We start from the raw sequence: 25,853 nt of genomic DNA on the forward strand, positions 1-25,853 counted from the left end.
GTAGGTCATGCTGTGCTATTGAGCACATACATCATTGTCAGCCCAGTTGTTGGTGTCCAGTTGAAAAAGAGGCAGCTCTCCAGTGGAGAGCCAGGATAGGAGCTGTCCTTCCCACTGAGCTGATTTAGTGCACGGGGAGGGGGCGCAGGGGATGCGGCTCCTCCCTCGAGGCTGCGCTCCCTCCACGGCGGCAGAACCGGGGATCTCTGACCTGTGCTGAGCCCGTTCAGAGACGCATCTGGTGAATCAAATCCCTCCCAGTTACCGCCTTCTGTCTGCGCAGCTCCCCGATCCACTCCCGCAGGAGCTGCCGCGCGCTCTGCCGGGGGGACAGTGGTGACAGAGAAGCGACAGCCGCGAGAGGAGCGGCGGGAGCGCGCCAGGGAAGGAGAGCCCGAGCTGCAGCCGCGGAACGCTGGATGCCATGGCGGGGCTGCCCTCCCGAGCTGCCCCGGGCGGTTCACGAGGACGGAACTGTGGCAAGGAAGGCTAAACAGGCAAAGCTTGGATTTTAGGATTTAGCACAAGCACTTAGCCTGAAGCATCCTCCTGTTCTAAATCAGATTCTGCCAGATCAGTGCTGGGGATTTTTCAAGACGGACCCACCCAAGGCAGTGGTGACTGCAGACTGGTCTAATGAATTTTTAAGAACATAAAAGAAAAGATTACTGAGTCAGACCAGCTTTTATCTAAGCCTGTAACCTCTCTCCAGCAGCTGAATTAATGCCTATTATCAGTAAACACCCCACAGTCTCCAAACCCTGTCAGATTATTAGAGCTTTCAAAAATAAATCTCGCAGGGAAACAGCTAAGCTTCAATCACAGTTTTGGTGGGCTCTGATTTCATCCTCTCTCATCAGGAGAAGTACAAAAGTTCACATGAAATACCACAGGGCTGAGTAAGTCAAATTTTAAGCAGGTTCTATCCAGAACTGGCTACGCTAAGAGTGTGAGGAATGGGAATAAAGAGATGTGGGAGAGCTCCCAGTGCCTTTGCTGATGCTGAAAGGGGGGTGTATAAAAAAGAAAGGTCTCACACCACCATCAAACAGCACCCAAATGAAGTAAAAGACTAAAACTTTGTTCTCCTAAAATCTAAAGGCTCTGATGATCTCTGTTTAGCTCAAGGATGTAAAGTCCTAACTGACTCCTCCAATTGCCACTGGATAGGACAGGTATTTGTGGTGGGTCTTCCATTGACAAGTGAGGAAATATCAAAGTCTCGTTCTTGAATGAGACACCACATTTTGTAATTGTGGCTCTGACAGTCCCAGGGATTATAATAAAGATGTGACAGTTGCTGCAGGTAAAATTGCTTGCTCGCTGCTCTACTGTCTGGCAGAGGGTTTCTTCTCCAGCCCCAGCCATGTCAATGACTTCCACATGCACATCTGTCTTCTTGATATTGAGCAGAGACCTCGGAGGCATGTAGGTGTGTGCAAAGAGCAGAGTGTAGTGCTGCGGGTGGCTTGAGGATGCTGGAGAATGGATGAGCTGCTCCAAGTGAAACAAACAGGGAATGAGCCCTCCCTGGTGTAAGCACCCAAACAGAAGTGCCCCCAGAAGGTTGAACAGAACAATGAGGAGCTTCCATCTCACAGCTCTGCTGGGTGACGCGCTGAACAGGACCAAGGGCAGGATGAGAGGGATGAGAAACCGGGGCTCCTGGTGACTGAACAGGGAGAGAAATGCCAAAGGAACAAAATAAAACAGCAGCAAAATTGGACTGCCCTCAGAATGCACCAAGAGCCCAGGCAGCCCACGGCAACACCATCTGACCAGCATTAACTGATGGACATATTTCTTTAGCATTTTAAAGCCTGCGCCGATGGCCAGAATGTGTAAGATACCAAACAGCATCACTCCATTGACTGTAAAATGTGTAACTCGTAGGTGACTTCCATGCAGTGCAAGATTATGAGGATTAAGATTATAGCTGAGAAAATTGAAGGGGGTTACTACCATTTTGTCGTGTAATTGAACAATTACATCAATTAGGCTGCTCTTGTTAGTGCTGTAGAGGTTGTCTAAGCTCACGGAGGTAAAATAGAAGGTGTCAGCAGTTATGAAAACAAAAGCGGTAAAACATGCACATAGGATAAACTTCAAAAAGTCATTTATAAGAGTTTTAATGTTCTTTTGAGAGTCAACAATTAAACTGGCCCAGTATAGCAGAGGCATTAGAGCAAATGCCAGAAAGGTTGGCCTGTTGAAAAACCCAGCAGTTGTTATGACACCTAAGAGAGAGCTGCTTGTAGGCTCTGCTGAGCGGCCACTGGACTTCCTTGAAGAAACCAGCACCATGAGAAGAGCAAAGAGAAGTCCTTCGAGTGTGTTGGTAAACGTCCTTGTATAAAACACCAGCGTGACATAGGATCCAGCAAGAAGCACCAGCGCTTTCCACGGATCTGCTCCCCAGAGAGGGGCCAAGCGATAAATGCTATAGTCGAGAATGAAAGAAAAGATTGTAAAGAGCAGGCGAGGAGATACAAGCAGAGTGTAGCTGTTGATGCAACTTGAACATATGTCCAACTGCTGCAAAGACTTGATCACCCAGTATGTAACTCCTGATGTCATTAATGGGAAAACAACTGTTCTGCAAGGAGAGTTGGAAAGGAACTCCCATGGATAATAGACCTGTAGATTTAAAATATCTCCTACAAAGGAAGAGAAAAATACATATAGATAATAAAAAATAAATATAGATAATATATTTTATTCAGTAATTCAGCATTAGGGATACTACTTGGTATAAGAGGTATCACAATACAGAGCAGCTCCCAAACTTTTGAAACTGGTGTCAACCTTGACATTTTTCGGAGCGTACCATTCATTTTTACAAAACATCACAGTCCCAGCAATGTGGTTCGAGGAGCCACTCGCTGTGGGCAGCACAGAGCAGGAACCCACCCACGGGGCCAGCGCTGCGGATCCTCTCCTGCCCGGCTTGCGGGACACGCTGCGTGACAGAGCGGGATCCCTCGGCAACACCCGCCTGGCCGGCGATGCTCGTGGCCGCGCCGCTTCACGTCCCCGCGAGCCCGCAAAGGGTCACCCGGTCCCGGGCGCATCCCTTACCTGCCATGACCTCAGGCGCCTGGAAGAACTCATCTGGGTGCAGGTACCCGCTCTGCGGCAGGAGGCACCAGCCCGCCCGCAGCGCCGCCAGCAGCGCCCACAGCGCCCGCGCCACCATGGCGGCCCCGGCCCCTCACGCCGCACCGCCAGGGGGCGCGCGGCGCACGGGCGAGGCGCCGCAGCGGGAGCCCGGCGCGCATGCGCAGCGCCCCCCGCCCGCTGCAATTGCCGGACTCCCGGGATCAATGAGGCTGGAAAAGGCCCCGGGATCAATGAGGGGAAGGGGCCCCGGGAGCACCGAGCCCGGGCCACGGCCCAGCCCACCGTGAGAGCCGCACAGACCGCCGCACAGAGCGGCACGGCCGGTCCTCCCTCCAATACCTCCAGGGACAGTCACTCCACCACCTCCCGGGCAATCCATTCCAGTGTCTAATCACCCTTTCTGTGAATTCCTCCTGCTGTCCATCCTGACAGTTTAACAGTATGAGTTCTATGAGTGTGCTCTCTCGTCCTGTCACGGCCTGGGAGAACAGCCCGAGCCCCGCCAGGCTGCACCCTCCTGTGAGGGAGCTGTAGATGGGATAAGGTCACCCTGGAGCCTCCTCCAGGCTAAACACCCGCAGCCCCCTCAGCTCCTTACAGGACTTGTGCTCCAGACCCTTCTCGGGTACATCCCAACACTTCAATGTCCTTCCTGAACCGAGGGGCCCAGAATGGCACACAGCACTCAAGGTGTGGCCTCACCAGTGCCAAGTGCAGGGCACAATCACTGCCCTGATCCTGCTGGCCACACTATGGCTGATGCAGGCCAGACAGAATGTCACTGGCCACCTGGGCACACGGCGGCTCCCTTTCAGCTGCTGTTTCATAACTGACCAAAAGCACAAGGAGAAGAAACACAGTGGGGCTGCAGCTGGGCACAGCTTGCCCACAGCCATGGGTTTGAGTGCTGGGCACGGCATCACAGCTCCCTGCACACACACTCACCCCACAGGGCACAGCCGGGGCTGGGATCAGTCCCAGCCCCAGGAACTGGGAGCAACGGAACAGTGGGCAGTGAAAGGGAAAGGCAAATGTTCATATCCCAGAAAAGCAGAAGTTTAGCTACCAGGCTGGTTAAAGTGTGATTAAAGTTTTCATGTTTATTTGCTATTTTCACTTATTTACGTGACTGCTATCTGGCTTTACCAGGTTTTTATTATACTACATGTCTGTTCATCCCAGGATCATGAGGTGGTCTCTACAGTCAGGAGGGCAGTGCCTGCCAGCAGCACAGCAACATCTGTGAATAGTGCAGCTATGGATAAAAATAAAACCTGAATACTACAGCCAGTAGAAATGGCTACTCAGAAGTGAAGTACTTTGTTTCACCTACAGCAAATACAAATTTCATGCACAAGGCACTCAGGAATGCCCCCTGTGGAAGGAGGACAGTCATGAGGTTCTTGATGGAGGCTGCATCAAACAAAGATCAAAGGACATCTCTGGCCAGCCATGAGAGCACTGGGTGTGGAAAGTCAATAAGCTCAGTGGATGCTCACGTTTGGCTTTGTTCTTGTATCTGTCAAAGGGTAGTCCCCCTTCCAGTCTCTCTGGGCTTCTTTTTCATCCAGTGATTTTTGACATTTCCTGTACTTTCTTCTGCTGGAAGGTAGAAGACTCTGTCCATGGCAGAATCTGGACTGGTTTCTGTTCACAGCCTGTCAATTCTCTGTCACTCACCTCTGTGGCAGCAGAGCTCAGGAGAAACAGAGTGGGATGGGTAAAGCAGGGATGTGGAGTCTGAGCATAGCCAGCCAGGAGGCCACTAGAGAGAGAATTCACTAGATAAGAGTTTTGATATTGCCTTCCAAGAAATTCTTCTACAGGTTAGAAACCCAGAATTCATCTAACAGTTCTTGGGAATCCTGGGCGGTTCAATATCAGCAACAATGGCAGAGATGCTCCAGTTTTAGACTGATCTTGTAAACCACGTTGATACTGTATTGCTGGTTTCTGCCCCAAATTCCACCCCATCCACACAGACAGGGGCAGCTTCCAGCCCTACCCCACTCCCTGAGGAGCAGATGCTGTTGGCACCTGCCCTGCAAAGAGGCAGGAAGAGGCATTCACATGGTAGCACAGCATGTTATCCAGACAGCAGCTTTTCTGAAGAGAAGGTGGCAGGGCAGAGGTGGCCTGGAAGTTCCCACTTGGACTGTGCTAGTCCAAGCCCTGTATCTGACACAGGGCAAGGAGGGGAATGACAGTAGCCATGAGTGAGTATTGTGTTATCTTATTACCTGCCCCAGAGCACTGGGGTGTTTGCATCCCTTCAAGGGACTCAATATATTCACTCCCCAGCCATTCTGTGTATGTTCTCCTCTCTTTCACTGGCACAATCTCAACAGTAGAATCCTTAAAAATCAAGTCTTTTCCTTGAAAAGCTGAAGAATCAAACATTTTGAATCCATTTCCATTGCTGCTATTTCCAAAGTAGACCTGAAAATAATGAAAAATTCTCAGCATTTTGCAAGATGAAGTGCCATGTTCCTGTCATCCAACATGAAAGATGACAGGAACCGTTTTGTAGATGAAAAATTCATACACAATTGCAGAATCTCTCTTACATGTCTGCTTTTAGACGTTCCAGTAGATCAGATACAGAATTCTCCCACTGGCAATTACATGAACAGCATTTGTGATTTTGTGTTTTTAGTTACTATCTGGAAAAAGAGCTGTAGTTTTTTTAAAATTCTCTTGCCTCAATATTGTTATGCAATATAGGGTTTGGCTACCCAGGAGCTACAGACATGACTGAAGCCTAGCAGAGATATTGCTCAGTCTTGATTTTGAATTAATTAACTTCAGGATGGAGAAGAAAGAACCTCACTGTGGCAGCCAGGCACACTCTGCCTGCATGGTTTATCATGGACATGGCTGCAGCATAAACAAACCCAGCAAAGTCCTACTGCATTCCAAGGAAAATTCCAGATGGAAAAGCATTAGGACAACGCAGAAATGGGGGGCAGCCATGGGAAAACACCTTAAACTCCAGGGAAATTACTACTGCAACCAGTGGCTGGGCAAAAAGGTTGAAATCCCTTGAGCACCAGGGTGGTTTTACTGGGTGAGTCCCATGGGCTGTATTTCACCTTCTCTGTCACACTCCCAACAGAGCTGTGCACTGTGCACATGCTGCCAGTGCATGAGGCAGGATATGGCAGTGTGGTCCTGTTGTCTTTATCCTTGGATTGTGTTAGACCATTTATAAATGCCCCCAAAATTAAAAGGATTATTAGTACCTGGGCTCTGTCCAGTAGTCCATATAGAGCAAAAACATTGACATCTGGGTGAACCATAACAGCCTGAGCTGGCACCTGAGCCAGGTGACAACTGGCAAACTGAGTGACTTCAGCACGGGCACCATTTGGACACAGTAACTGGAAATCACTGGACTTCAACTTTTGGGCCCAACTAGCAGTGTTTTTACCTGAAAAAAAGGAACAGATCATTGTTAAGCAATGAATGCTTTAAAGCAAGAAAAAAATAATTGAATTATAATAAAGAGACATATAAAACTAAGTACCATCTGTGTTCTCAAACACTGTAGAGTGCTTCACAAAGGCCACATCCCCAGAATCCTCTACCAGGCACCTAAAGGAAGTCAAAGACATCAATGCTTTCAATTCAAAGCATCTTTAGGGGAACCACATTTTTTTAATAACTCATAGGTTTAGAATGCATTTTTTTACAGGCATTCCTGCAAGCAAATGTACTGGACCCAAGGTTAGTAAGAAAAAACAGAGAAATCTTGGATGGAGAGAAAAGCAAAAAAATATTTTAAAAATATTCTGAATTACAAATTTCAAGAGTGAAATAGAGTAGAAAAAATTTATTAAAAGCAATGTGAAAAACAAGAAAGACCAATTTTAGATGAGTAAAAAACCAGAAGATCTATTATGTGATATTCAGTGCAGCATTTGCAGCCCTGGATACTGGAGATCTCCAGTTAATCTAACTGCAATTTCCAAGGATATTGCTCCAGAACAAAGTAATGTTTCTTCTAATTTTCTGAAGCAGAAGTAGCCCAACATGCTAAGAGGCCCTAAAACCACCTCCTTTCCTATGTAGCTTATTCTGTAAGTGTTTTCAAGAAGCATTCCCTAAAACAAAGTAATGAAAGCAATGAAATGGATGTAAAGCATGGCTTATGCTGTACAAAATACAAGGGAAAGTTATGACTGACAACAGTTACCCAAAATACATGTATTTCAATTGCACCTAGTTTAACATCAACAGTTCTAATCAAAGGTGATAAGTGACAATATGGCTGACACTGTCACACAGAGAACAAGGACTCAGTGGGGCTCTTCAGTGCATTTCCCCATCATAAAAAACTTTGCTAACAGATTTTTCAGCATTCTGTGCAGTTTGATTTGCCCCAACCAGTGGGATATACACAAACTGAATGGCCTCTCACACCTATATCAAATTAGTCTGAAGACAGCCAGAGTTGAAGGAATCTGGAAATCTGAATTTTAAGTCCATCTCAATCACCTTCCATAATTCATTCTTCTTTCAGAGGGGATCACCTAAGTGTCACAGATAGATCTACCCCTAACTTGAAGTTTGACTGTATGGGCACTTTTATCAACTGCAGAATCTTAGAATTATGAGGAAGGCTCATGCAGCCTGTAACAGCATTTATTGCTCATCCATCTCCTGACTGGGAGCTGGCTCCATCCACGAAGTACAGCAGAGGATCTGGAGTTTGCCTGCAAGGCTTGTACCCAGCAGAGCAGCTGGACTCAACTAAACAGATTTGCAAAAAGTAGTTATCCAAATCTAACACTTCATTATTTACCAGGCAGCTGCTGTTGAAGTCTCCTCCCTGCAGGGAAAAGGTGGCTTTCTGCCAGCTGTTCCATGCACCATCACCTTCTGAGGTGAAGGTCAGGAAAAGGAAGTGCTCCTTCCATATCCAAGGCTTTGGGTACAGCCCCATCTGTACATGTACACTATTGCACAAAGTATTTGTTCCATTTTAAATTATTTTCTCCCCTCTATTTTTAACACACTTTGTTTTGAAGAGGATTTGGTAATTGAACACTGGCCATAGCTGTTTGTGCTGTACAGAAATCTACCTTCATCAATAGCCACCAATGAATCAGAGTAGTGAAGACACATTCCAGGCTCCCTGTCACAAGCCTGTCACTCTCTGCAGGGACTTACAGCCGCCAGATCCTACTGTGTGCCTGCTTCCCTGCTTTCCCACCTGGCTGTGTGCAAGGCAGCTGGCAAAGGCTGTGACACGAGCCAGTGCAATGCATAACACCATACCAGCACTGGTGAGGACATCTGGGGACACACATCCCACCTCACTGATGGCCCCTGCTGCAGCAGCAACAACCTCTGCCTGCCGACTGGGATGGAAAACAGGCACTGCCTGCATTTTGGCAGGCCGACACATTGAGTCACAGCTGTGGCTATCAGTTACCTGAAGGCTCCACTGTAGCTGTAGTAACGTTCTTGGCTACTTGCGCTGCATTTGTTGTTTCCACTCTCATCTCCAATACACAGCTGACAGAGCTTTGCTGGGTAATTGTCCTGCTCAGCTGAAGGGACACAGCTGGCAGAGAAAAACTCACTCACAGCTGGGGAAAGACAAAACCAACATAAGGAATGAAAAGTGTGGCCTCTTCACAAAAAAAGGCAGACATCATGAAGTTATAACCAATGCAGGTTTCAGTAGAACAGTAGAAATTCAAGTTATAGCTGCCTTACTGGAATTCATGAACTGGAACTTCTAAAATATTTTTAGAGCACTATTTAGCTGACTATGTAATGAAACCAAAGAGCTTCCTAGGTGATAGATAAGAAGGCAAGGAAAATTAGAAGGTGGAGGTCCATGTTTACAGGTCTTTTTCTGATTGTGCTACATGTTTCATTACCTAAAGCAGTTTGAAAATAAATGAAATCAAATCCTGGACCAGGGCACAGGGATGCATCACCAGTGCTCATAATAATGAGGTGTGCTTGGTGAGCAGTCAGGGAAGTGAAAGTTCTCCACTGACATTTGTGGCAAGCTCTGAGCTCCAGTGTAAAAAGGACATGGACAGTCTAGAGCTGACACAGTGGAAGGACAGTAGGATGCTCAGAGGGCTGAAACACAACTTGCATTTACCAGGCTGAGAGCTGGACTTGGTCAGCCTGGAGATAAGGCAACTAGCAGTGTATTGTTATCTTAATCTACATGGTGGGTTTTTCAGGGAGACAGAGCCACATCCTTCTCAGGGGTGCAGAGCAAAAAGATGAGAAGGAAAATTCTGATTAGATATAAGAAAAGAAATTCTTTGTACCAAGGATGGTCAAGTAGGACAGGGTCCAGAGAGGTTGTGTGTAATCTCTGTCCTAGGAGTTACTCAGAACCTGCCTGGACACAGCCCTGAGCAATATGAACTACCAGACCTTTTATGCAGTTGCTTGGAATAGATGACCTTAAACTGTCCCTTCCAACCTAAATTAGCCAATTATTTTGTGATAAAGGAAAGGAATACTTTCGTGTTAGATGTAACATTCTCAGACCCCTCCACTAGTCCACACTGGTGGCAAACTTAAAATTTCAAATCATTATATTAAAAACACAATACCCCTTCACAAACAGATATGATTAATATAGATCTATGAAATATCAAAACCACTTCCCTAATTCAAGTTTATCATTAGACTATTACTATATTTTTGAAATGTATTAATGTTGTCTTACCTTGAGGAATATTACAGTCTCTGTTCTTAATAATCCCCCTCTTAATTAGTACACCAATGGGAATATTCCATCCAGCATTTCTCCCCAGGCCTGTGTGGCAGGACTTCTTCCCTCTCAGGTCACTGATGGTGAATGCATTGGACAGATTTCGTTTCACTAACACCACAGCATAGTATGCATTGCTGCTGTCATCAGCTTGTAAAATAAACAGAAAAAACCACAGAACACATTACAGCTTCCCTTATGCATTCCCACAAGTTAGTGATCATCTCTGCATCCACTACACTTATAGGGTGGCAACTTCAATTGCACCAACAATTTGCTAGTCAGGCAGTATGGATGTACATGGAATTACTCTTCACTTCTACTCCCCCACAGTGCTGCATTCACCTCTGGTCTGTAAGCTGCTGCTGCTTACACCCGAGCTGAATAATCTACAGACAAGATGATGAAAGTGTTCTTGTTCCCACCAGCTCTTATAAACACATCACTCTGAAAAATAACATTCAGGGCATAAGTAACTCAGCAAATCTGCTTCAAGAAGTTATTTTTATGTGAAAACTTCAAACCTACATTAAAAGTTCTATGAATTTTGCAGCAAATTTGAATTCTGCCTTAGTGACACTGTGGACACAAGCCCTCTTTCAATCAGTGACTGAAGCAGCCACACTGACAGGAAGAATTTGCTTCTAACTAGAATCTACTGTGGGATTTCTGTATTTTTGCTTCTCTTAAAAATATTTTGACTTTGTGAATACTAATTTTTTTCCACTGAAAGTATTTTTTTTTCAAGAATTCAAAAAACAAATGAAGAGGTACAAGACTCAAAATTGCCTAAGACTCAACCTGGTCCTACAGCAGGACAGATGAAAGTAGCCTCACTGTAGAAGCTCATCTCATATCCTCCTCTATCTATGATATGAAGGTAATAATTCTTATTTCCTTTGAAAACAGCTTTTCCAGCATGGCTGGGAACAAAGGACTGTGTTTTTAGTGTTGTTTTCAAACAACCTGGAAAAATAAAGTCAATATTTATGTTTCTGAATCTTACCAGAGTAACTTTCTCCAGCAGCTGGTACAAGGCCATATGTCTTCCCAGCTGTGTAAATATCAGCTCCACCCAGAACTACAGCATCACTTTCCTTTTTCTGAAAAATAAAACATTTCTGTGAAAAAACCCAGCACTTACTTTCCCTGCTACAATGATGACACCTTTATGGTCACACCTGTGGCACCCTGAAGGGCAAGGCTTACAGCAGAAGAGCATCACACTGCTAAAGAAAATGTCCCAAATGTGGATAAAGCATCAGTGAAACAGGGACAGGAGATTTCACACACACAGGCTTGAGTTAGCTGGGGAACAGTGCCCTCATCACAGCCAAAGCTCATCAGGGTTCAGGCTCATCCAGAGCATCTGAGCTACAGAATCTCTCCTTCAAATCCAGTGATCTTGCCTGTGACCAAAGTGAGTGCACATATCTAACCTCACCTACCCAGCAGAGAGCAGCTTCTGCTCATTTGGTTTATGGCACAAGGATTGTAGCAGCCTACCTGGATCAGCTCCATGCACTCTTCCTTTGTCTTGGCTGAAATACACTGAATTGCTGGCTTCAAATTCTTTTTTCTAAAGGCAACGGCCATTTCACCACATTTCCAAATCTCCTCAGTGGACACAACACACCAGTTCAGGCTTTCTGGCATTGCTGCACAAAATTGAAAAGCAAATGCTACATTCACTTTCTCTGCAATACACAACAAGGATTCACACTGCCCACTGTCACATGTGTCCCATACATGTTCTTGATAATATTTGCTTCTGTGTTGCTCCCCATCCCTCCAGCTCAGACTTACACCTGACCAGGAACCAGGGCACTCCCTGATGAGAGTGATGTCCACACTGCAAACCTCTCCACAGCAAAGGTAACCTCTTCTCAGCAAAGTACAATTACTGACCATTAAACCCAGCTGTAATAATATATTGGTGGAGTGCAGCAAAAAGCCACCCTGAATATACAAGCTTCCTCACATCTGACAGTCACAGAGTAATGCCCAGAAGAGACAAATCAGACAGGTGAGGGGCTTTGCCACAGCACAGATCACATCTGGGTTGCTGAGTGGCCAGGATTTTTAAGGTTCTTAAGGCAAAGATTCTTGCAATTTGTGTTTCTGACTTTCCCAGAACACGTATCAAGTAATTTCTACTTTCTTCTGATAGCAGGAAAGACCATAATGCTTCAATAAAAAGCAACTGAGGGGTTCCTTCAGCTTAGGGAGGAAACCCTCTGCTAGGAATCTATTCATCCATTTTTATAGACTACCTGGGGATTTGTGCAGCAGCACATTATTATTTCCCCTTGTCAGCAGGTAAGAAATTAACTACCAGGCAGCAGTAGCAGTTTCCCAGATTAATGCCTCTCATACACCCAGAAAGGGTAGAAAATGCCTGCATCTTATGACAAAGTTGGACAATTTGGACAGGAAAATGTTAACACAGTATTGTTTCTAGGTCAAAAAATGACCTTTGCCCATGCTCAAAATCAGACTGGCATCTTTCCATAACGCTCCAAGACAGAGAAGAAAATAAACCAGAATAAAGATGATCTGTGTTTCAGCTATCTTTTTGCTTGGTTATAAAGAGGAATCTACAGACAACTTACTATTGGGGTTGCAGTTCAGAGCTTGCATGGCGTGAAGGTACTCATCACCCAGCCATGCCTGGTAATTCTGAGCTGTGACTGCCACAAGCTCTGTGGTGGCATCTCGGAACAGAAGATTCTGGGCACCGTAGACGGCAGAGTCGAACATCTGAAACTTGGCACCCACCCCATTAAATCTTTGCTGCAAAGTTAAACAAGAAAGAACTTGTCACACATTGCTCTGTGTGGGATGTGACATCCCATACACCTCCAAACCCCACAGAGCCAAAGGAGCTCAGATACCCCATTTTCAGTCTGCTTAGACAGCTGGGAGAGCCCTTCTAGAACACAAAGGAGCAATGAAGAAATGGCCTCCTACTTGTCCCCGGTTGAGGAGCTGGAAGAGAACTGTCCCGTCTGTGTCAGGGCGCACAACCACGGCCCGAGCAGGGACTCTGGCCAGGTGGCAGCTCCTCCACTCTGTCACATCAGCCCTGCTGCCATCCCTACACAGCAGCTGGAAGTCCCAGGAGCGCAGCCGCTGGGCCCAGGAGGAAAGGCTTCTCCCTGAAACCACAGGAGGGGGACACACATCAGCTGGGGCTCTAACCCCACTTGCACATGTGGAGCAGAACACACATCTCCTGAGCATCTCTAAACTATTCCTGACTGCACAGCCTATCCTGTGCATCCTTGTGGTCCTGTAGTCCCATAACATTTGTGAGACTGCACTGAGCTGTGCTGGGGTGTGCAGCAGTATCAAGAACATCCCTAGTTCAGGATTACATACAACATTTTTTGGGGTTTTCTCCCCCAGGTCAGACATATTAAAGCAATGTTATGTTCAAGGTAGTTTTCACATAGTGCCAGATAAGGCAGGTTAACTCTCTTCTAGTCTCCACTGAATCCCTTTAAGGCTGGAGCAATGTAACAGTCCAGGTCTATATAAAAAGAGGTTTCTGCTGTTGAAGGTCTCTTTCCAGAAGCAGCTTAAGATTCCATTTTTACCTTATACTGAAACTATGAAGCACTTAAAAAAATTCTCTATCTCCTGGTGCACACCTCAAAGGCTACATCTGTTTACAGATTTCATCTGTATTACAGCATTTTTTTGCTGATTCCTCAATTCAAAATACATCAAAGATTTGGTATTACATTGTCATTACAAACACTGTATTTCAGACCTTGCAGCCATTATTCAACAAGCTTCAGGATTACTCACCATCTGTATATTCAGGCACTGTGCTGTGCTTCACAAAAGCAACCTCTCCAGCATTTTCAGCCAAACACCTAATAAATATAAATCCAACCACAAAGAGGCATTACAAAACCCCTGTGCTCTGGCCACTGCCAGCTGACAGCCCGAGGGCTCTCTGCTCCATTCCATCAGCCACAGACACTGACCTACTTCCTTGTGCTTAGAGTTTTGCTCAAGGCAGAGACTAGAGGCTGTTGGAGCATGAAGAAAACTATCATCGTCATCTGGTGAATATGAACAACATGTTCAGTGCTGCCTGGGACAAACACCATGACCTTCTTTGTCCAGGACAGCTCTGTGTCTGAGGCAGTCACACAGTCCTTTGGGGAATACACAGGGAGCAGCAAGTGCTTCTCATAAGCAAATTCTGCCCTTGTTAATGCTATGACTTGGGGCCTGAGAGCTGCAACCCAGCACACAGATAGGAAGGAGGAAAATCAAGATTGGTGTGCAAAAATGGAGGGCAAAGCTCAATAATTCAGAGCAGCTAGGTGGGATAATTGAAATAGTCAAGTAAGGCAGCAACTCAGCTCTCAGGCTCCAAGGTTTCAATGGGAAAGATAAGTCAGTAAAGCTTGCTGAAACACTCAGATTCTGTCAAACAGCTGGACAAAGCAAATAGCAGTGGGCTTTTCCTGCCCAGTATATTTGTTAAATATCCATTTGGTTTTAATATTCAGGTATTAATACCTGAAATAGTGGGTTAAGAATTAATTTTGATCAGTCAGGTTAAAAGCATGGCTATCCTAACAAAACTATAGATTTTCTAACAAGATCAACTGGAAGCTCTGTAGGTTCAATTTCTTGTCAGTGAGGCCTGAACATGATGACTGTGGAGAGGGTACAGCAATAAAAAAATTGACAGACATGATTTTTACCTGAAAGCCCCACTGTAGTCATAGTACTGTTCTTGGGAATTTAGTTCACATTTGTTCTGTCCTTCTGAGTCCCCTTTGCAGAGCTGACAGAGGGATTTGGGATAGTTCATACCATTTGCTCCAGGAACACAGCTTGCATTGAAATAGGCACTTACAGCTAAATGCAAAATTAGAATGAGGCATTTTTAGCAATGAATAAACATGATCAATTTCATTTTAACACATCCACACAGTACATCTCTAAAAAGATCCAGAAGGCACAAGTTATTTTCTTCTTAAAAGATAGTTTCCAAGTTTAAAACAACCAAAAACCCTGCAGTCTTCATCAGACCTACATTAGAATCCTACCAGGAGCATCCAAGTCAAAGAACAAAACAGCAGCTGAGTCACATTTCTGTACACACACAGAGGGTGCCAAGGCCATTGGGAGAGCACAGCTGAAGGGATGTTTGCCCTGCAAGCCTTGCCTTGAGGAAGGTCACAGCCCATTGGTGCCAGGTGCCCGGTGGCAGTGAGGTGCCCCACGGGCACGTCCCAGCCCGCAGTCCTGTTGATGCCGGTGTGACACGAGCGCGCTCCCTTCAGGCTCCCCATGCTGATGTTGGAGCTTTTCTTTACCACAGCCACAGCATAATAGGAAGTTCCAATCTCTGCAGCATGGGAAGAAAGAAGCAACCTGAGTAGCCCCACAGCAGCATCAGAGTGACATACACTGATTTTTGGACTCCTGTGCCTGCACTACCCACTATGTTCACACCTTTGCTGAGACCCTGCTGACTGTGAATCAGTGTACCCCATAACTTTTTCAGTGTGAATTGTCTTAGTCCACAGGCAATCTGCTCTGACTTTGGAGGTCACTCAGCTTTGAAAGTGAGGTTCCTTTCAGAAAGAAATTTTCTATTACTCTAAATATATTTGGATTGAACTGATACCAATACAATTTATTCCACAGTGGATCCTAATTTTGTTACAGCAGAGTCAACTGATGTCTCTGGAGCATCCCAGCTGATTTCATTATCTTTGTTTTACAGTTTAATACAACTCAGAGTCAAGAGCTGAGGGTTTGAAGCGATCATAAGGTCATTCAATCTGACTTTATTTAGATCAGAAATCACTAAATTTCTTCCACTTTTCTCTGATTTGAGCTCATAGCCTGACTAATGGAGATAGTCAGCCTCTGGATCCTGAGGCCCATTTGGTTTTGAGAAGCCAAAGTACAGGTGCCTCACCAGAGTCATGATGTGTTTAATGGGGTGGGGAGCTGCTGCAGATGATGCAGGATCCTATGGACTGATCCCAACAGCCGCTTCTGAAGATGCCTTTGGCCAGGTAACACCAAGACCCAGCGACAAAACAAATCCAGCTCCATCTCACAGTAGAGTGATGGGACAGCACTGCCAGCAAACTGCTTCAGAGCTCTCCCCTCCATTCCATCTTAAAGCTAGGGGGAGGATCATCCAGCTCTGAACTACACAAATGTGTTGATACTGAGCTCCTGGTCAGGATGACAAGTCACCACTGAGTTATTGTCTCTGCCTTGAAAGGAAATCAAAGCCTAAGGTCACCCAGACAAGAAGCAGAATCTCGTACTTCCTTTCTTCCAGCAGGTTATCATACATTAGTAAAAACAAAATCTAATTATTCCAATGTATAGGACTGAGAGATAAACCCAGTGATTTATGCTTAGCAATTCATTAATCTATAAAGTATGGAACAGAGAACATGGAAAGCAGAGAGACAGTAAACAACAGACAAAAACCAGCCCAAGAAATTTATTACAGGAACAGCTACTGTGACCTAAATGCTACAGGACAGACTCAGCCATAGCCCTGTCTCCCCTCTGTCCTGTTTCCCCAAACAGTCTGTTACAGGCAGGAGCAACCAAGAGGGAACCTGACCACTACCCACTGCTTAGAGTCTTCAAGAAGACTCCAAATAATATGCAAGAAGGATACAAGCCCTTTCTTATGCATTTTAAGTAAACTAAAAGGTACTTAGTCAGAATATACCTTGATCATATACTTCCCCAACCACAGGTTTCAGACCATGCTCCCTTCCAGCCTGGAAAATCCAACGGCCATCCAGGGTCACTGCATCTGCCAAGTCATCCTGTGCAGAAACAAGGGCAGAATAAATGTTAAAGCTTAATTATCAGTAGTTATCAACAACCAGAGTGCCCAGGCATTTAGAAGAGGCCCTTAGTTAATATGCATTTGTGTTTTCTTTTTCCAATTATTTAAAGGGCATACAAATTTCTGAACAACTCTTACCAAGAGGGATTTTAGACCTTCAAAACTGCCTTCCTGCAGAAGCCATGCAGAAACCAGCCCTGCACAGTGATGGATTCACCAGTCTTAATAGTTCAAAGGAACCTTAGAAATGGAAGCTGCAGCTCTCTGCTGGATCTTAAAGCCCAGCAATTTTAAATTTCATTATGCAGCTAGTGCCCCAAAGCTTGAAAATTAAGTAGATACATTTTTAGATCATACACAGATAGTTCAAAATAATATTTTTTGGGGCTACAAAACCTGAATGCCAAAGTGCACTCCAAAGCACCCTTAGAGCCTGCTGGCTTGCAGCTCAGCACAAGGCAGACATGCAGTTTGTGAGAGGGGGAGCAGGTGGCTTCCTGAGAAGGAGGAAAGTAAAAAGACTTCAAAATGGGAGGATACAAATCTGAGGCACCCACTTTTGGGAAGGTGCCCAGTTCAGCAGGTATTTTCTGGTGACTGTAACACCAGGCTTGCTGGGATGCTGCTACAGCTGCAGGATGCTCTGGAGAGCACAGGATGGGGTACCCAGCAGCAGGGCCAGCAGAACTGCTGCACACACCCCTGGCAGCAGAATCAGCTCCCTCTGGGTACTGAGCCCATGGGACCAGGAGAGGGCATTTCACACCCAGACAAGATACTGCAGAGAAAATAATCAGCAGGGTGACATTTTGCATTTCTAAGCTGATTCCAAGATTCCAAGTTTCTTATCAGTTTGCTTAACCTCTGGTTTGGCCCTGGAGGGGGTCATTTAGTTTCTCCATGCCTTGGGAGCTTGCAAAGCATGGGCAGGGCAAGGCTAGCACTGCCTAGCACACCACAGCAGCTTCCCACAGGCTGAACCACATAAAAAACTTGAACATTTTTTAAGGCATTGTGTGAGAGCACAGGTAATATGTCAATGTTGATATCTAAACCAGATTTGAAGTTGTCATGTAATTTGAAATCTTTTACTTGTTTGGCTTGAAGGAGAAAAAAAGATGATGCTCATTAAGCTGAAACAATAGATGTCCTGAGAGCTGCTTCTCATGAATGAGAGCTGAACGAATCCAGGGGAACCTGAAGTGGGCTTGGGGTTGCGAGATATTTGCATCTTAAAGAACAGACGCAATCCTTCTGAATAACTAGATGTGATGTTCCTCTGGTGAGGGTCAGAGCACAGGACAGTGCAGGAATCAAATGCAATCTGTGGTTTAGGAGGAACATGACAGGAGAGGAGGTGGCAGTCAGAAGGCTCTTACCCTCAGGGAGAACAAAATGAGCTTCTAGAATTGGTGGTGGACCAAAAGTAGAGCAGATAAAACAGAAAGGGCTGGCCTCATAAACCATGAGGTATGTTGTATGACCATATTTTCATAGGAAATAGCACTTTTTTTTCTGACTGCAAAGCAGAAATTTTGAGCTCAGTTTAGACACAGAGCCTCTGATAAATAGCTTTTGTAAAAATAGCACAACAAGACAAAAAAGGTCTATTGTGGTTTTTAACCACAATGAAGTAGTTTTCAGGCTACAGATCCCTCCTTTAAATAACACACAATTACTGCTGAGGTGACACATCAACAGCAGCATGGGCATTTTTTTTTTCAGCAAGCATTTACCAATAAATTTAGCAAAAGCATGAGACTCACCTACAATTTTTTAGTAAGTATACCTGTGATGGTAATCCTCTCTTCATTATTTCCAGAGGAAGTTCATTTATGTGTGTCACAAAATTTGAGAATTACCTACATAAGTGTTTTAAAGACCTGCTGAAAATCAGCTCACATTAAATATTGTCAGGTTCTCTAGTTAAATATTTAAGTATTTCCTAATTTTTACACACCTTCAATCAAAAAGGTCTTTTCCTTTATCCATGTGCTAACACATACGCAGGTCTAAGTCCAAGTTATGCAGTGTTACAAAACAGCATCTGCCCCTTCAGCCACTGTGTCCTGCTCCCTTCTTGGCCTCAAGGATCAGAGTTCAGTGCAGATGCCAACTCAGGGATTCCACACAGTCCTACACAGAGTAGGCCAGCCTGAATATTTAGTAGATTATCAGCACAAGGGGAAAAAAGCAAAAAAGGAGATCTAAAGGACAAAGTCTTGTCTGAAGCCTTACAGTGAAAATTCATTTTATCAGAAAGCAACTTACTCATGCTGTCTGCCTGCCTGCTATTTCCAATGGCTTGGAAATGCAATTCTGTGAGCTCTGTATTTCAGAGTCAGACACTCATCAGCCCTTTATATAATCTGCTTTGCAGAATCTAACAGCTTCCTCTGTGCAATGCAGCAATCAGCCAAGTGGTTTGGGGAAGATCTGACATTACAATGCCCTGTCTATTCCCAAGGTGAGATCCACATCTGTATCTGCTCTCAGATATTCTTCAATACAGTCTGACACCCCTGCTCAGGAACAGTATTTATCAAGAGGCAACGAGGTAGTCGTAGGAGTCAGACAACCATTCTGCTTCACTGACAAAAATTACAAGATATCAGTTCTTGAAATCTGCTCCTTTTTTTCTAGCCACATAATCATCAGCCTCATCTCCCTTCAAACTGTTCTTTCAGATCTCCTTTCCTTCCTCTGAACCTCTTGTCCTTGACAGGCTGCATCTCCACAGAAACCTGGTTCCTGGGCATATCTACAAAGAACATTCTTTATTAGCACAGCCAGCCTTCCCTTCCCCCACACCCTGCCAGTGATGACAACCATGATTACCTGCCTCCACACTTCTTCCAGCATCCACTTTTTACCTCCTACCGCCTCCAAAGGAGGGAATTATTTTGCATACATCATTTTGCAAATTCACATGTTCACAGTCTTTAAAGCCTTCCCCAGAGGCAGACTCTTTTTGAAAGCTGAGCACACTCTGGGCAGCTGAATTAATACAGCTTAATACAGAGGTCTGCCCTTTGCTCTCCCCACTTGCTGCTTTGCCTTTCTCTTGTACTCAGTATTGGGAGATTTGATTTGATTACACTCAGCTTATCTGTTTATACAGCAATTTCCATAACAGGACCCTGAAATGGGAGTTTGATCCAGAGTTTATAGAAATACAATCTACTTAGAAGCTAAGCAGCACAGCTTTAACTACTGTCTGCATCTTGTAGCTCCATCCCTTCTTAAATATCTGCTAAATAAATCTGACACAAGTCCCAAATCAAAGATTACTATTTGGGAGGAAATATTTAAGACCTTAGCTGTGTTCCTAATGACTGGCCACATGTGAGCAGCCAAACAGATGACATGGGGTCACTCTGACATTCTAGTTCATATGTATACTTCTGTGCTTTTTTAAAAAAAGATTTGCCTTGATTTGTCAGAGCCATGAATGCCAGGAAGCAGAGGCTCAGCTGCCTGGAGGGCCACACACTCACCACAGAACAGTGCACCTTGCCAGGGGATTATTATTAGGCACATGGAGAAATTAAACTAATGACCCTGGTGTCACTCACAGCTCACCTTGATCATCTGGGTACAGTTAGCAGCTGACCCCCCTGCTGTACACTCCAGAGGGGGAAGGATGCCAGCCTCACTGAAGGCCTTGCTCATGTCATTACACTTGGAAAGTTCTGGTTCAGACACCGTGCACCACCGGACTCGCTCCAGGCCGAGAGCTGCAAACACAGCACCAAGAGAAAGTATTACAAAACCCATCTGAGCTTTTGGAACAGAGCTCACCATGCAGAGACAAACTTTCCTTCTGCTTCTCCCCCCAAACAGAAAAAAATCAGGGCTCACTTCACTGTGAGTCCTTAGAGGTGATTCCACTTTCATTCCAATTAACATGAATACTGAAGTTTTTTTGGACTGACCACAAGATTAGACTCAGATACTGAAATCCAATGGCATTTGTTTCTGACATAAGAAATACAGGTACCATGGAATAGGTCAGGGCAACCAGACTGTTTTAAACACCTTGCAGAATACACCATCATAATCAAGTTAAAACCATGTGAAACTATTACTTAAAATGACATGCTACAAAACCAAAGGGACTGTCCAAAGACAACTCTTGTTTTGAGTATTGCTAGTTCGTATCTGGAGTCCTGCACCAGCCCTTATTGGTCTGAATTAAAAAAGCAACCTTAGGTGCTCAAAAGCCTTGCCACTAGGCTTGTTATGAAAACTAGAAAAGTAAACTTGGCCCTTCAAAACAGTCTTTCATAAGAGATCGTAACCACAGTCAGGAAAAGGGGAGGGCAGAGCCATGAATGAAAAGACTGAAGTTGAGTAGTGGAGATTTCCATTAATTAGCAAAGAAAGGTGCCTTTCAGCAGCCCCAAACCTCACCCTCCTGAGTGCCAAAGCTACAAACACTTGGCTGCTTTTGTGGGGAGAGGTCACCGTGCGCAGACAGTGCGGTGAAATGGAAACGCAGGCGTGGGACAAACAGGCACGGTCATTTTCGTCAGCAGGGACACAATATTCCACTGCTTGTCTACAATTTCCATTTTTAAGCTGGAGCCTGCTGTAAACCATTTATCATGTGGTTTTCTAATACCTCCAAGTGGCCCTCTACTTCCCCCCCAGTGCATGGAGCCGAGATGCCACACCTGACTGTGCAAGCTAAAAACAGTGTCTGACAGTGCTCCCTGCACATCTTCTGACTTCCTGGCTGCAGACTAAACAACATTGTTGATGCCAAAAGATCCAATAGTGAAACACTGGGTTTGGCTTGCTGCTCCTCTGTGACACAGAGCCAACACTACTGCTGTCAACAAATACTAAGTCAGACTTGGAAAGCTTACAGGAAGTTTTCATGGCAGCATATGCCAGCAAAAGGAGAAACAACTGCCCACCTCTGAGCTGCAGGAATTCTGAGAACCAGGAGGGTTGGGAGAAAGCTACAACAGGTCATGGTAAAAATACACCTCACAAAAACTTAATGTTTGTACTACCTCATCTGTCGGGGTGAAATTTTCATAATTAATTCCTTGGGAGTGGAAGAAAAATCCTGTTTTTCATTTTGGGGTTTTCTTTTTATAAACATAAGCAAAGAGAAATTAATCTGGGGACTCAGCCTCTCAGTGCGTATGTATGCTAAGTGCCATTTTTCAGCCTCAGCTTTCTGATTTTACATACAGACACACAGGGGGTAAAGCACAAAAGTATAAAAAAATCATCAGCCATACACCTGAAACATAAAGTCCTTTAGCTCTGTAATTCAGCCAAAATAGTGAAACAGCATGAATCCACTGGTTTTTTCTCACTCATCAAAACCAAGGCTTTATTGGTCCCTTTCCAAATTGCTGAATTTTGTTAGAGGAAAGTCAGATCTGGGCAATATCCTAGCTCCTTCCTTACAAGTTAGCCCATCTGAAATGGGCTTGAGCACAGACACGGCCTGCAGTTAGCCTCTCTTTCTACTGCCAAGGAAAATCAGCTTAAAACATCAGGTCAGTGTCTGAACCCAAGTTTATTCTCAATTTTGGCCTTTCTGTATATCAGTAGATATATATATATAAAGCTTAAAATGGCAGAAGCTGGCAACTTCCATTTGAAATATGCTCAGAATCCTAACACAGCCAGAACTATCACTGACAAACATCCCAATAACTCCTCAAAGTAATGGCACTACATTGTGTAACATCAAATGGCTATTTATACAGCTACTACTACAGTGTCAAGGGCTTTCAACAGAAAAAAATGGGGGGAAAAATAATTAACTAGGATCATTTGTTTTCTGAAGAACTGAAGAGTGCTTCAGAAACAGTGCCTACACCTCTGGTGAAATTGAAAGCACTCACCAATACAATTTGGGAGTGACAGGAAAAAGCCAACATGTTGCACAGAGCATGAGAAGTGAAATTAAGCAATTATTTCTGTTTTTACAAAGTGTCATAGAACTGCTCATTGTTGTGAAAAACAGACACCACTGAACCAGAAATTGATTCAGTGCTGAGGAAATACAACATTTGATACCAATGAGTCAAGATATATGCATGGTGTTCAATACAGCCTTTTCTACTGCTTTTCTATTACTTCCTTCTATTTTCCTAGCCATGTGAGATTGGCTCTGAAGTGGTTCAGAGTGGTTCCTTCTGCTCTCTCACATCACACAGAGTTCCCATGGCACAGCAAAAGCTTTTGGAGGACACTTACCAGCGTGAAAGAAGAGAAGATAGAAAACACTTCTGGAGCTCTTCATGGTGAAAATTTTGTGATCTGCAATTTTTTCAGCCTTCAGAACTCCCAGAGATCAAGGCTCCTGCAAGAGTGCTCTCTCCAGCCTGGTCTTAGGTGAAAATCAGCTGCATGCACTTGCTGATGCACTCTGTTCAACAACAAGCCCTGCTCACCTCGGCAGGCGTCACCTCGTAATGAGCACAGGAAAAGAAAGCATTCCTCTCCTCACACTGCCTGTACACTTGGAAAAAAACATCAGACCTGGAAATTGCAACATATCTGAGGCACCAATGAGGCCGCTACTGCCTTGGCACCACCCACAGAGTTCATTCAATAAACGGCTACACACCGGCACACGGGGGTGGGGCAGGGCTGTGGAACCACATCCTCACCGAGATCTCTGCATTCCCTATAGCTGGGGCTCAGGAAGCAGGAGGAGATTCAAGCAAAGCAGTTTATCTGGCAGAGTGGACAGTCACATTCTCAGCATTGTCACAAACTGCTTAAAGCCATCATCAGAAGCCCAGGCTCTTACAAAGCCTGTACACTCTACAGGTGGTACAGCACAGGTTAAGTGCACATTTCCTGAAATTTAATAGCAATTGCTATAAAACAGCTAAATCATTCTGACTTATTTTAAGGTTTAAGAAAAGGCCCAGGTAGGATTCTGTCCTAGAAAATCAAAACTGCTGACAGCAACTCTGTTAAAAGCTACTGTGAATTTTAGGGCAACCTTCACAGAGCAACCCTCATTTGTGCTGCCCTTTTATTAATTTTTTATTATTCAATGAACTGCAGCTGCCTGTAACACTTTGTTTAGATAAAAGCTGCTCAGAAACAGAAGGGCTGTGTGGTGTGAGTCCTCACATCCAGGGAAGGCATGAGCCACACATGAGTTCTGTGCATCCCCCACCAGCCTGTATGGCAAGGAGTGTGGCAGGATCCTGCAGCACTCATCAGCTGCCTGACTGCAGGTGGGCAGGATGCAGCTCTAACTCTGACTAGCACCTGTAAGACAACAGCTGAGTCAATTAATTGCTATTTCAAGTTTAGAATTTAAAGAGTACAGAATGATCCCTCCTGACTTTCTTCCCAACCAAAACCTTATGGCTGAACTCTGATTCTTGGCTCCTCAGACAATCTGGAATTAATCGTCCCTTTGTTGTCTTAAGTGTTAAAGAATAACCTGGTGTCACTGGAGTATTTCCAAATGTTCTCAAGGACCCATTGCTCAGACCCTTCCTGTGCCCCTACCGACCAGATTAACATCTGAAGCCCTCTCTCCCAGATGTTTGCAGTAGGGCTTACATTCATGTACAGATGACAAGAACGACAGTCCTAGTACCAGTTGCTTAAGACTGCAAGGGCAGGATTAGTAAAACATGAATCTGGTCCCAGGGCTCCCCTGTGGATCCTCTATGGGGATGGTTCAGAAGGCAGAGCAGCAACCTTTTTGTACAGGAGGTCTGTTCTACACACAGTCCCCTCAACCACACGAGCACAGTTCACAGATAATTTTCCTATTTCATTCTTAACTCTGCTTTAAGGAGATATTAAATTTCTTAACCTAGTTTTCGAAACAATTCAGCAAAAAATGCCAACAATGAAATAACATAACTTACAATAACAATAGAGGGTAACAAATACTTCATCGAGCATGTGTCTGTATAGCAATTAAAAATAGTTGGGTTATCAGGCAAGAAGAAAACCCATGATGCCTTCACTGGGCCAGCAAAAGAGTGGTTATACATCAGTGTGATGCCATTTGGATTTCCTAATTACTCTAGCTGTTAAATTAGAAGCCTTTAGCAAAATATATGCATTGTAAAACATAACTCTAAAATACAGAAAAGTGCACCCAAGAATCAAAAGATCTATCAGCACCTGATGCTGGAAAGATAAGACCCAGAGAAAATCTAAGTAGTACAAAACCCTAACACAATTACACAAGATAAGACAACAAGGAGCATCAGAAACACCTTTTCTGTCAGTGTTCAAAGGTAACATTGGAAACAACAAAACTAAAAATGCAAAGCAAATACTCCAGAGTCCTGTGGGATTTCTTGATCCAAGACTTGTTTTCACTCCCTCATGACAACTGTGCAAGGTAACTGCTGTGGACTTGAGTCAGAGTGGAGTGTTGGGTGACACCTGGCTACTACAGGACAAGTGCCTGGGGGCAAAGTTTGGTGACAGCTACTCAGACACTCCAACATATGAAAGAGCAATTCCTCACAGACCTACTCAGCTGAACAGGCTCTATCTGATGGGTTAAAAAAAGAGGTAAAAAGAAGTTCATACAATACAGAGATCTCAGATGTGTCTGCAGGTTTGATAGAGATTCATACACTTCTGGGGTTTTTTTAGATTTACTCTTTTAAGATGTCTCACAAGACACCACAAACAATCAGTCACTTTGAAAGAGGGAGACAACACTACACTTCTAGTTGCCTTAAAAATTTATGACATTATTTATCAAAAGCTGCATCATCAATCCAGTACACCATGCACTTTCATGGCTAGGAATTCTCAGAAAGACAACACACCTGATTTCCCAGATCTTGAAAACCAGAAACTCTGCTGGGGCATGCACCAGCAGCTTTAACTTCCTTAAGCTGCACTAGCAGCCCAGGTAACACCAGCAATAATTGTGTCACAAGTTTAAACCTGATTTTAATACAATAACTTCAGTAGCCCCAGTGTGGCCACCAGTGTTTCTCTAACACCTGATTTTTGTTTACAGTCTTGGTCAATTATTCTAAAGTGCTACAACACTTGTATTTATCATAATTAAAAACACACTTGACAAATATATTGTACAATAAAGTTTATTAGCTGTTCTCCTCTTTCTAACAAATGGAATGGATAGTGTTG

At 44.5% G+C, this 25,853-nt stretch overlaps 2 protein-coding genes across 4 annotated transcripts; both read right to left on the minus strand.

The window, feature by feature from the left end:
* Positions 1-427: 427 nt before the first annotated feature.
* On the minus strand, positions 428-3,196 carry PIGZ (phosphatidylinositol glycan anchor biosynthesis class Z). The gene is made up of 2 exons (XM_054282844.1): positions 3,079-3,196; positions 428-2,657 (listed from the first exon to the last, which is right to left on the minus strand). The coding sequence occupies exons 1-2, from the start codon at positions 3,194-3,196 to the stop codon at positions 1,096-1,098; spliced, it is 1,680 nt and encodes a 559-aa protein (XP_054138819.1). The 3' UTR covers positions 428-1,095.
* Positions 3,197-4,206: 1,010 nt separating this feature from the next.
* MELTF (melanotransferrin) lies at positions 4,207-24,946 on the minus strand. Of its 3 annotated transcripts, XM_054282828.1 has the most exons (15): positions 22,956-24,946; positions 20,313-20,467; positions 16,608-16,707; positions 15,066-15,248; positions 14,599-14,755; positions 13,685-13,752; positions 12,842-13,029; positions 12,484-12,664; positions 11,378-11,529; positions 10,878-10,974; positions 9,827-10,021; positions 8,558-8,714; positions 6,647-6,714; positions 6,363-6,550; positions 4,207-5,559 (listed from the first exon to the last, which is right to left on the minus strand). In XM_054282828.1, exons 1-15 carry the CDS (start codon positions 22,999-23,001, stop codon positions 5,281-5,283), a joined length of 2,214 nt encoding a protein of 737 aa, XP_054138803.1. In that variant the 5' UTR covers positions 23,002-24,946; the 3' UTR covers positions 4,207-5,280. The 3 variants fall into 3 exon arrangements, with proteins under 3 accessions (XP_054138803.1, XP_054138802.1, XP_054138801.1); XM_054282827.1 differs by having other exon boundaries at positions 20,313-24,946; XM_054282826.1 differs by lacking the exons at positions 16,608-16,707; positions 20,313-20,467; positions 22,956-24,946 and having other exon boundaries at positions 14,947-15,098.
* Between the last annotated feature and the right edge of the window lie 907 nt (positions 24,947-25,853).

Source organism: Melozone crissalis, unplaced genomic scaffold (genome assembly GCF_028551555.1).
Source record: "Melozone crissalis strain CALT ecotype California unplaced genomic scaffold, PUWL_Pcris_2 ptg000034l_1, whole genome shotgun sequence".
Taxonomy (NCBI): domain Eukaryota; kingdom Metazoa; phylum Chordata; class Aves; order Passeriformes; family Passerellidae; genus Melozone; species Melozone crissalis.